General features: G+C 38.0%; 1 protein-coding gene across 1 annotated transcript in view; it reads right to left on the reverse strand.

Annotated features, from left to right (window-relative positions):
• The window catches only part of RBM20 (RNA binding motif protein 20), a 313537-nt gene extending 300702 nt beyond the window's left edge, over positions 1–12835 (reverse strand). Inside the window, exon 1 of the mRNA XM_040361638.1 lies at positions 12646–12835. Within this exon, the coding sequence (XP_040217572.1) occupies positions 12646–12731 (86 nt within the window). The 5' untranslated portion in view covers positions 12732–12835. The remainder of the gene's footprint in view (positions 1–12645) is intronic.
• Positions 12836–13257: the final 422 nt, after the last annotated feature.

The raw sequence follows: 13257 nt of genomic DNA on the forward strand, positions 1-13257 counted from the left end.
CATTAAAAAAAGTAACAAAAATAAATAAATTGTATGAAAAAAAAAAAAAAAAAACGCCTGACACAGTCCACGCATCATCAGTGCTGAATATTAGTGCCACTGTCACATGACATTATTAAAAAGTATCGGTATCGGCAAGTACTTGAAAAAAAGTATCGGTATTTGTACTCGGTCTTAAAGCGGTTCTCCATCCTAAAGTGGAGTCCCGCTGATCGGAACCCTCCTCCCCTCCGGTGTCACATTTGACACCTTTCAGGGGGGAGGGGGGTGCAGATATCTGTCTAAAGACAGGTATTTGCACCCACTTCCGGCCCGGCATTCACGGGCAAAAGACGGGCATTCCGTCACTTCCCGTCGCCCCCCCCCCGTTGTGTGCTGGGAACACTCGGCTCCCAGCACACAGCGGGAGCCAATCGGCGGGCGGGGCGCGACTCGCGCCGTAGGGAACTGGGCAGTGAAGCCGCAGCGCTTCACTTCCTGGTTCCCTCAGCGTGGATGGCGGGGGGAGCAGCAGGGTGACGAGCGATCGCTCATCCTCTGCTGCGATCGGCGCTGGACTCCAGGACAGGTAAGTGTCCTAATATTAAGTCAGCAGCTGCAGGATTTGTAGCTGCTGGCTTTTAATATTATTTTCCCATGGCACATCCGCTTTAAAGTGGTATCGGTCCAACCCTAATACTGTCTATAGTAAATCACATTTACTAGTAAATTCACCATAGTAAACAATGTGAGGATACAATCTGCTTGTCCATATGCAATCCATCCACTGCTATAAGCACATAATATTTTACTCATGCAAGGCCAAAGTTCTAAATATTTAGCTACCACTCGTAAAAACTAGTTTAAAGTAATATTTAATAAAAAAATCACCAACACATACTACAGAGCTTATATGAAATAGCTGAGCAAAGTTCAGTGAATATTTGCAAAGTGAAGTAAGCAATGGTAGCCAGTTAGATTTCACATTGATCAACTGCATAAACAAGATGAAGAAAATTAAGCCAGCCATACATGGATCACAATTAGGCCAGTTCAGCAGGGACCGGCTGAATTTCAATCCATGTACAGGTAGGGTGGATTTACAGAAGTTGATTTACCAATCAACTTTTGTGCAACCACCATGTCATATTTTTGCTGCTCAATCAGTGTCATGAGCTATAGCCATCAGCACTGATCACTGGATTCTGATGGTCTTCCCACTGTCAGAATACAATAGCACAGGAGGAGAAATCCCCCCATCCATGAGTGTGTGGATGGAGGAAGAAAAAAAATCACTCATCTATAGTCAGCTTTATAGTTTATGGTTAGCATTCATCTTTGACTTCTTTGACTAAAAAGTATTGCCCACCTTTTGCAAAAATCCCAAATATGCACCCACGGTAATAAAAAAATGTGATAATAATAAATGTTTGCACTCAAGACTGCAACTGTTATCGGTGAATAATGAATGTAATGCACAGTTTCCCTCAGACTATTTCTCTAGCCCCAGGTCTAAATAGAGGTACTGTTATGGTCTTGGATGAAGTAAACAATTGACTTAAAGTGCGGTGGTGTCACTGTATTTGTTCTCCATTGAGACCTACAAGTCCTTTTGCTGCAGTGGAAGATTCGACTTAAGTATTTCTATTCACATATCCCTGTGAATGGATGACACGGCTGTGCAGGTGGAGTCAAGCTGTTTTCAAAAGAACATTGAATTCTGCAGGGAGATGCACCACACTATTTAGGTAAATGTCCAGGGATTGGGGAATGGGATCATGTTTGTTTGCTACACCCTAAATATGGAGGTAACATGAAATGTGGTCTGGAAATGGAGTAAACTAAAATATAATTAGCTATTTTGAGTTAGCAGACCTTGTTAAATAGTCACTCGATTTTACACTGCTTTATTAAATCTCCTCTAATTTTATATGTAAAGTTATGATATATTTTACATCTTTATATAGATACCATAACATTTTATACAAAAACTATTTTACAGACCCACACAATACTCAATCAAGCCATTAAGAACACAGACAGGGCCGTGTTGTTGCTATTGTCATTAGTTCATAGCTAAATGTTATATTTTGGTTTCTTCGGTACAAATTAATTTCACACTGTGCAAAATTATTTGGGTGATATAATGTTTCCTAATCTCCATTATGTATACAACAAAGAGAAGGTACAACAAGGTCACATTGAAAAGTAAAACTATTACTGTATAAATTGGACTGGTGGTATCTATTGGACTGGTGGTTCCAGAAATAAAATTGATACCAATGACCAAGCATATATCTGATGTTACAAATTTTCCATTAACCAGTATAAATATTAAGTGTGCGCATCAATACTGATAGTTAGATATTTTGTATATAAACAAACGTGTTACTAAACAAATTATACCCTAAAGCAGACCTTGCATCAAAACACAAGGTCCACTTATACTGTAGAGTTCCCCCATGTAAAAACACGAAAAATACATTAAAAAAATCCACATTGACACAGAACATGCTGTCCAGCAAGTGCAGAGTCTGTCTTAATGTTTCTTTCATTTGAAAAACCCATATTTACATACAGCTCCCCCCACCCCGGAGTCAAGGCGAGCTAGCGACAACCGGTGTCAATAAACTCCTCATGCTAATACGAGTGGCCCCTCTGATACCTGGGCTAATGGGTTAATCCCCTTCTCACTCTGAGCAAAATACATTTCCTGCCAAGTATTCCTAGGGATTATGGGGGCTAATTATGGATCATTTAGGGACATGTGCCATATACATGAAAGAATGTCAGGGTGACGGCCTGCCACCACACAACTAACCCTGTTCCTTTACTTATTTGTTCAAGGTTGCTATCATTTCATGACTCGTATCAGAATATTTTCATTTGCGATAATGGAAATCTTACAGTATAGCACTCGGCTTAAATTATAACGCCTGGTACAAATATGAGTGTGTACATTACAAACATCTGACTACAAGTAAATAAATATATAAAGTTCTGAATATTACTATAACATGTATTACAAAACATTCTCTGTTAAAAATAATTCTACTATTTCATATTTTTCTGTGAATACGTAGAACTGGGACTTATTTTGTTTATCAATGTTAAGTCTTTTGCTACACCTAATATTTAATTTATAACTGCATACATAGCAGCAAATATATTGAAATACATCTATGGCAAAGGAAGCATTTTTCAAAATGAGGTTCAGAGGTAAGTCCACCTAAAGTTGCTACTTCCGTTTCCAGTAGATATTAGATAGGAAATCCAGCTAGCAGAGTAGTAAATCTTTTTGGGGTCTCCAGTGGTGAGACCTCTACGCTCCTATTACAGCCATTGTGAACAGGTCCCACTTTCCTGGCCGGATTTTATTTTACATCATTGGTAATGCAAGAGCAGGAGAGGGAACAGCTCAGGGCAGATAGAAACTGAGCCAAGAATAGTGAATCTCACCACTGGGGTTGGTTTCTCCTTGGAGGAACCAAGAAGCAGGTCATGTCAGTGAATTCCACTGATAACTGAAACTATAACATTTGGTTGGACTGACCATTTCTTTTCATTGTACTTACTGATTATTGGTTATACACAAAGCTAAGCACTTTAAAAATCTTTGCTTTCAAAATGCTATGCAAATGCCTAGCCGATTAAGCCTAAAACCAAAGAAAGTATGGACTGTATGGTTAAAGGGAGATCACATTTGTTGTCCTGACTAAAATGTAGTAAGCTCCCCCCCCAAGATTACATTTCTAATATTCAATGAAGTTACATTTTTTTTCTTGATAGTAGGGTCAGTCAAAGGTCTACATGTCCTCCTGTTTGCATTTTGCGACAAAACAAATCTGATTTGTTGAGTCTAGGAAACACGGCTCCGTTACCTTCTTGGCTTCTCATAAGAGACACATCTATCATGTAGCAGTAGCTGTGAAGGAAAAGTCAGTATATGGAGGGATTGGGACAGGTGGGTGATTCTCAGATCAGTCTAGACCAAGCATCAGCAAATTGATGAACTAGGAGTACCAGCATGATCCGCTAATAGCTCTTCTTTAGTAGCTTGTAGTGTACACATCTGCAGCTTGATTTTTAAAATATATATTTTTTTAAAGTTGTGAAAGTCATTTGAAGATGGCTGGCCCAAACAGAAGAGAAACCCATATAAATCACTGCACTGCATGCCATCTTGTTTCATATTTAACGCCTTAATAGAATACCCCTAGAATTAACTGAAAGCAATCTACTAGGTCAGAGACTGTAATGGACAATTTAGTTCTGTCTAGTTAGTTGGAGAGTGTTATGCCTCATACACACGGTCGTTTTTTGTGATGAAAAAAAACAACATTTTTAAAAACGTCATTTAAAATGACTGTGTGTGGTGAAAACGTCGTTTTATGTCTTCTGAAAAACGACAAAAAAAAATTCGAGCATGCTTCAATTTTTAATGTAGTTTTTCAAAACATCGTTTTTTGTGTAATAAAAAAATGACCGTGTGTAGCAAAAACAATGTTTCTAAACCCGCACATGCTCAGAAGCAAGTTAGGACACGAGTTTGAATGGAACAGAGTGCCGTTGTACGTGCTGAACCTTGTAAAAAACGATGGTGTGTATGCTACGTCGTTTTTTAAAATGAAGTTTGAAAAACTTCGTTTTTCATCATCACAAAAAACGACCGTCTGTATGCGGCATTAGTCATTTGTGAACACTTGCAGGCAATGAGGCCTCATGAACACTGGACGTTAATATAACGTTATACGTTTTTCAGCTTTTTTTTAACGTTTTTGCAATAGCTTTTATTAGCGTTTTCAGCGTTAATATTTTTTAGAAGAAAAATATTTTATTTAAATTTTTTTTATTTTTAAACGGATCAAAAAAAATTAACAGAACGCTGGTGAGTGACATTTTTGAGCGTTTATTGATGTTTATCAGCGTTAGAGCGTTTTTACAGCTAAAAAGCGTCTCTCGGAACCCACTAGTTTTTTATTTATTTTTATTGCTCAAAAACGCCACTGCCCAAAACTGCTGATAACAGCCTATGTGTGCATTGACACAAAGGATAACATGATGGAGAATTTAATGACTGTAGGAAAAACAGCTGCTGTAAAAACATAAAAAAAATGTCCAGTGTGCATGAGGCCTAAAGCTGGACTTGTTGCCTAAAGCAACCGATAACATTTTTGTTTGATTCTCCCAGTAAAGGTAGGACCAAGAATGATGAAACCTCTTGTGGGGCAACTATTCTACTTTGCCTTAGCTTCAGTTTTTTTTTAAATCAGCAACAGTGAATTGCACTTAAATGGTGGCAAAAGGACAGGGCAAATAAGTCTTGTTTTTTTTATATATATCGAAAGGTGTTTTTAAAAACAGCTCATTTTCAGAGACAAGCATTTTACCCATGCATATATTACTGTGAGTGTGGCCATTTTGAAAAAGTATCTGAAGTCTGAAGATAACCAAATGCATTTGGTTTGTAAAGACCTAATGTTTTTTAACCACTTCAGATCCATGCTATAGCTGAAAGTTGGCTACAGTGCAGACCTGAATTGCCTGTCAATGAGACTTGGCTGATCACAGATCGGAGTAATGGGTCGATCCCAACCCCTTACCACATGATCAGCTGTCAGCCAATGACAGCTGATTATGTGATGTAAACAGAGCCAGTAATCGGCTGATAGTGTGAGGAGAAAAGAAATTGCCGACCACCGGCGGCTGTCAGAGGGACATCGGTCCCGATGAAGGAGAGCCACCTGCCCATGAAAAACAGTGCTGCCTACCAGTGACTACCAGTGCCACCTATCAGTGCCCACAGTGCCACCCATCAGTGCCCACAGTTCCACCCACAGTGCCAGCCATCAGATCCCACAGTGCCACCTACCAGTGCCACCCAGTGTCCACTACCAGTGCTCATCGGTGTCACCTACCAGTGCCCATCAGTGTCACCTACCAGTGCCCATCAGTGCCATCTATCAGTGCCCCCCATCAGTGCCACCCATCAGTGTCACCCATCAGTGCCATGTTATCTGTGCCCATCAGTGCCGCCTTATCTGTCCCCATCAGTGCCGCCTTATCTGTTCCTATCAGTGACGCCTTATCTATCCCCATCAGTGCCGCCTTATTTGTGCCCATCAGTGCCCATCAGTGCAGCCTATCAGTACCCACCAGTGCCGCCTCATCAGTGCATATCAATGAAGGAGAAAAATTACCTGTTTACAAGATTTTATAACAAACTATGAAACATGATTTTTTTTTTTAATTTTCCATGTTTTTTTTGTTTGTTTAGCAAAAAATAAAAACCCCAGCGGTGATTAAATACCACCAAAAGAAAGCTCTATTTGTGTGAAAACATTTATAAAAATGTCATTTGGGTACAGCATTGTATGACCGCGCAATTGTCATTTAACCACTTGCCGACCTCCTCATGTAGATATACGTCAGCAGAATGGCACGGACAGGCACATCAACATACCTGTACGTGCTCTGCTTGACGATCGGGACCCCCCCCGCTACATGCGGTGGTCGGTAAGCCTCGGGGAGCGATCCGGGACGACGGCGCGGCTATTTGTTTATAGCCGCTCCGTCGCGATCGCCCCCGGAGCTGAAGAACGGGGAGAGCCGTGTGAAACACGGCTTCCCCGTGCTTCACTATGGCGGCGTATCGATCGAGTGATCCCTTTTATAGGGGAGACTCGATCGATGATGTCAGTCCTACAGCCACACCCCCCTACAGTAGTAAACACACACTAAGTGAACACTTAATATTACAGCGGCCCCTGCGTTTAACTCCCAAACTGCAACTGTCATTTTCACAATAAAGAATGCAATTTAAATGCATTTTTTGCTGTGAAAATGACAATGGTCCCAAAAATGTGTCAAAATTGTCCGAAGTGTCCGCCATAATGTCGCAGTCACGAAAAAAATCGCTGATCGCTGCCATTAGTAGTAAAAAAAAATAAAAAAATAAAAATGCAATAAAACTATCCCCTATTTTGTAAACACTATAAATTTTGCGCAAACCAACCGATAAACGATTATTGCGATTTTTTTTACCAAAAATAGGTAGAAGAATACGTATCGGCCTAAACTGAGGGAAAAAAAATTGTTATATATGTTTTTGGGGGATATTTATTAGAGCAAAAAGTAAAAAATATTGCATTTTTTTCAAAATTGTCGCTCTATTTTTGTTTATAGCGCAAAAAATAAAAACCGCAGAGGTCATCAAATACCACCAAAAGAAAGCTCTATTTGTGGGGGAAAAAAGGACACCAATTTTGTTTGGGAGCCACGTCGCACGACCGCGCAATTGTCTGTTAAAGCGACGCAGTCCCGAACTGTAAAAACCCCTTGGGTCTTTAGGCAGCATATTGGTCCGGGGCTTAAGTGGTTAAAGTGCGTCAGCGCTGAAAGCTGAAAATTAGACTGGGCAGGAGGGGGGTTTAAGTGCCCAGTAAGGAAGTGGTTAAGCTGTTCTTATTTGATGGCAGCAAAAATGTAAACATTTTCTGAGGTATTTTTTTCACTGATATAGTATACGCAACACTGTTGTCCTCCTACACATGTAAGAGAATAATTTAAAAAAATTATTTTACAATGCCACAGCAAAGGTGATTTTGCAAATGATTTTCTTTAGGACATATGCTCACAGAATGCTCAGAGACCGTAACTGACACAAAAAAATCAGCTCAAGCTCTAAGACAGATTTATAATTTTTTTTACTATCCTAGCCTTCAGTATACACACCAGCAACCGTCAAACATGCTTGTTAAGCAGCTTGTCCACCTCTTGCTCTGGTTGTTTTCTTTCATGTGACAGTAACTCTGAAATGTTTGATTGGCTTTTAAACCTTTTATCCCATTCTAAACACAGCTGACGCTCTTCACTCAACACCATTAGGTCCTTGCGGTCATCTTATTCTCTGACTCTCAGTAAAGTTCTCAAGGATAATAAGGGGAAAAAAAATCTGTAAGTGAATTTAATGTGGTACTTTACACTATACTTTCTTTTTAAAATATAACATTTATTTAACTGTATTTACTGCAATTGTAGCAGCCAATAATAGTATACAATATTAAATTGTAAATAATTACTTTTTAAATCTGTAACAAGGATTTATATATTTGGTATATTTTTGTTGCCAGTAACAACATCAGCAATAATATTGTTAGAACTGTTGACCTAAGGAAAAAAAAGAATATATATAGATACAGGCGTATTTAATGAGAACTTTTGTACACTACAATTTACATTACAGTGTTTGTATAGCTCACATTTTTCTACTACTAAGTGAAAATTTAAAAAAGGGGAGAGAAGGCATTGATGGCATACATATTTGTAACTGTGGCTCAAAGCTGTATGAGACAAAAAAAATTGTGAAATCAGTGCCATTCTGTATTTAAATTCTGGCACATGTATTCTAACCTACTATAATATAATAACCTGAGTGGTACAAGACGTGCAAGATTTATGCAATATACTAGTGCTCATGTGCTACCCAATATGTTCAGTGAAACAAGCAAAATAAATTCTCAGGTGACCAGTCTTATTAAATAATCAGTTTTCTTTTCTCTGTAGAGATTACTGTCACAGATGCATATATTCTGCACCTCTTGGCTCAAGAAAGACATATTTTATTTGCAAACCACAAGAAATATTTTGCTGAAAATGTAACCTCTGTAGCTTTTACTCTCACATATTTGACTGCTAATTTTGCAGCTTTAACAGGCATGCTCTGGAAAATTAAAGTACTATGCCCCTGTCATATTTCTTGGTACTTTTATGGAGAGTAATGTGCCAGGAACAATAAAAAAAACTGTTGGAATAATTTTATTGTGCCTGTATGATTTTCTTGAAAGCTTCAAGCCTTTAATCAGGCCATAAAACTTCAATGCTGAATATTTTTATTGGGTATTAAATCCACATGCTAACATTTTTTTCACAGAGAAAAACACACAGCTTATTTTTTTATTAGAACAAATGGAAAGGCAGTTATTTCGCAGCAGAAGTTCCAATTTCTTATTAACTGATCATTAAATTATTTGAATTTTTTTTTTTTTTTACTGTACCACATGGATCAATAAATTCATATGATGGTGATAAAAAGTCCTCTCTGCATGCTTTTTTATCTATTTTAGAAACAAAATAAGCCTAACTCAGAAAAGCGAAAACTGTAAAATATAACACTAAAACATGAAATGCGATCATAAATGCATAAAATAATATAGCAAATGAATGACTAAGATGAGGCGGGGACAGCCATTTGTACGTGGCAACACACGTTAAGTTATGTAGCGCAGTTTCAAAATAACACGATCACATTTCAGAGCCATAGGAGGACATGTTGAAAATGCTTTGTGCTACCATATTAGAGCATCTGTAATTGAAAAAACAGTCACCTGTAAAGTTAAATGTATTTTATTGCTTTTTTTTTGTTTTCTTGAGAGATGTTTTTTTTTGTTTTTGTTTTTGTTTTTGTTTAGCTACTATGAGTACCATAGTTTTGCTTTATAGTAAATAATTATAACTACATTTAATAGCCAGTGATCTGTAACTACTCCTTCCTTTTTTCACCAGAAAATTTGTAGCAACGCTGTCAGCAGCACTATCTTTCAACGTGCTTTAAAGTCAGTATGAACTAGAGATGGTTTTCTCATAGTGTACCCCAGGGAAGGGAGTCACTAGCAGGTTCAAGGGGCACACTTGTATGTCCAGTTATACTTAGTATAACTCTTTAACTTGTGATTCATGCTTATTATTTTATTATATAATATTACTTACTATTTGAAAGTATTAAGACTTGTTTAGCATGAAATCTACCTACTTTATGGAACTTGAGATAAGAAAACACAAACCACACCGTAGCAGCTGTTATCAAGGTGTACATAATCTACCAGTACCGAGGAACTCTTATAATCTGTGAAATATTTGATAAAGAGAGCTACTGGGAAAGATTAAATGGGTGAATATATGGGTGAATAAAGATAGATAGATAGATAGATAGATAGATAGATAGATAGATAGATAGATAGATAGATAGATAGACTGCCTTAGATATATTTAAATCAACAGATTATGTAGAAGAAATATCATATTGTGATATAGCTAAATTGTGTAAGATCAGAAGACTGGTCTAAAAAGGTCATATATTATATATATATATATATATATATATATATATATATATATATATATATATATATATATATATATATATATATATATATATATATATATATATATATAATGATGCATATTTGTCACATTCATTTTGCCAGATTAGTAATCATACTTACTTCAAAGTAAAAATAATAAACACAATTTGGCTGTTCTTGGTTTCCTTTACTAGTTCTTCTACTTTTCATGTTATCTGCCCATTCTGATTCACAGACAGTGCATCTCAGATCATTTACAGATAACATCCTACTTAATCTTTGGTTTGCTAAACTGTACCTTCGTATGATTTGGGGGATTTCTCTGCATTGCAATGCTACTCTTGTATTTCCTGTGCAATGGTTGGTTTTACAGTTTTCAAATGTACATTTGTCTATGTCTGACTTGTATTTTTCAATAAAACTCAGTTAAAAAAAAAAAAAAATTGGTGTTTGGAGAAATAACTTGACAGGACCTGAACAGTGTGCACAAACCTGTCACTTGAAACAAATCTCTGCTGTTTTTTTATGTGCTAAAGAACACAACTGACAAAAATGTACAATCAGTAAGAGATGCAATAATGTGTTCCATGACCTTGGCTGAAACAATGGTACTTATAAACCTATACTAACTATAAACTTCTGTACTGCATATTCTAATCACAGAAGGCTCCCAGTGATGACTTCTAAAGTAAACATCGTTCTGTCACCATTCTGAGCTCAGAAATTTGACAGTCTACTTATACTCTTTCAGCCACGTGGCACATAAATAAGGTAATATACATATTCTGCTGTACTATAAGAATGCCACAAAGAAACAATCATACTAACGCTGCAAATTATCAATAATGTTCCTAAACTACAAACACTATAGAAAACCTATAGTAAAGCCATACTGCATCCTGGACTACGTTATACCATACCACGTGGCCTATAATATCCACTGGATTACTGGATTAACTACTACGAAGGAGAATTTGACAGATCTTCACACCTCTAACAGGCTTTATGTTTGTAGGCATTCTCTAAAACTTCAGTTAAAATATTTCTTATTAGTATCAGCAGGTCTGTTTAGATTTGTACATTGTCTAATTGCAAATGGAAAAAAAAGACACCATAGTAGTATATTCATGCACAAAGATGAAAATAAATAAAAAAATAAAAATAAATGTATTTTTACCGTATGGTATATAGCACAAAGATGCATGTTAATATATGTTTTAATATGTTTCTTAAAGTGGAGGTTCACCCAAAAAATAAATTTTTAACATTACATTCAGCCGAGTTGTCATAATGACAATCGGCTGTTTTTTTTTATTTTATCCCTGTACATACCGTATTTTTACCGCCGCTTCCGGATATGTCTTCTGCGGGACTGGGCGTTCCTAATTGATTGACAGGCTTCCGACTGTCGCATACTGCTCGTCACGAGTTGCCGAAAGAAGCCGAACGTCAGTGCGCAGGCGCCGTATAGAGCCGCACTGGCGTTCGGCTTCTTTCGGCAACTCGTGACGCGCTGTATGCGACGGTCGGAAGCCTGTCAATCAATTAGGAACACCCAGTCCCGCAGAAGACATACCCGGAAGCGGCGGTGAAAATACGGTATGTACGGGGATAAAATAAAAAAAAACAGCCGATTGTCATTATGACAACTCGGGCTGAATGTAATGTTAAACATTTTTTTGGGGTGAACCCCCGCTTTAAAAATTAGAGCTATGAATAATTTTCTTTGTGAACTTTTTTAAAAGCGCTCATTATGGTATCAAACATATATGTTTTATATTAATTGCACAAGTAATATTTAAAAATGATTTGGAAACTATATCGTGGATCTCTTTACAAACAGTTGCAAGCAAGATGAGTTACTTATTTTTAATGGTATAAACCTTTGACAAATGTGTACAAGCTAAAAGGGTTACAATATAAGGATAGTGATAAAAGACAGTCATAGAGAATAGATAAATATAGATATATCTTAGAGCACATGGCTGTATAATAGTATGTACACACTTCCAGCTGCTCTCAGCCCCTGATAGTGACATTGCAAAGTGAAACTTCTCCTGCTCACATAGTAAGCTACTCTCATGGGTTAATCTCTTAATGTGACGTCACAGCACACCAAATACCCCCAGACATGCCCACGTCTCAATCATAACAATACATTTGTCCTTGAAGAACATGTGAGTGAGTCCGGCGTTGTAAAATCTTCTAACCTGCAACTTTCCTGTCTCTAAATAAAGTTCAAATAAATATCATTGGAATTCCCCGTTAAGGTCGGCACTTTCTCTGTCTGCTAATATCTACCGGAATAACTCTGAGGTGTCCAACGACTGGCACAGCCTGTGCCAGTCGTTGGACACCTCAGAGTTATTCCGGTAGATATTAGCAGACAGAGAAAGTCCTAAAAGTAAATGTCCCCATATGAATCCTCACTGTAACAGAATCCTACCCCTCCAGCATGTACTTTGTATTGTCAGAACACAATGCTGTATTTACCCTGTAACCCAAGAAATATCCCAAGACTTACTTCTGTCCCGGCTGAGGGCGGACGGCTCCCCCCGGCTGGTCCTGCTCACGGGGGTCCCCGGCCTGATTCATGGCGGCCAAAAGCATTTAGCAACAGCGGCAGCAAATCCCCCAGATAGCTGCAGTTCAGATCCACTCTACGGCTGAGAGAGAAGGAGGGTGGGCTGTCAAAACAAAACGTGATGGGGAACCTGCTAACCCCTCCTAACTGTCCTATAGGGCCAGCCTTCCCTCTTAACCCCTCCTAAGCCTGGACATCCAAAATCCTCTCCTAATTACCTTTTTCAACCTTTCTTAACCCTAATCAACCACCTAATCAAGACCTTTCCTAGCTGTACTATAAGACCAGTCTCCTCGCTTAACCCTTCCTAACTGTGCTACAAGATATCCACCCCTTCTTAACCTTTCCAGAAATTAAACAATGAAAGAACTCTCCAAACTGTACACTAAAGACAGTCTTGTCTTTTAACCCCTTCTAAAACTGAACATCCAGAAAAGTTTCCGAACTGTATACTCCATACTCCTCTTCTAAATCTTCCTTAACCCTGATCAACCAAAGATCTCCTGACTGTCCTAACTGGTCCTAGTACCAGCCTCCTTTCATAAAGTGGAA

This window comes from Rana temporaria, chromosome 8, assembly GCF_905171775.1.
Source record: "Rana temporaria chromosome 8, aRanTem1.1, whole genome shotgun sequence".
In the NCBI taxonomy this organism is placed as follows: domain Eukaryota; kingdom Metazoa; phylum Chordata; class Amphibia; order Anura; family Ranidae; genus Rana; species Rana temporaria.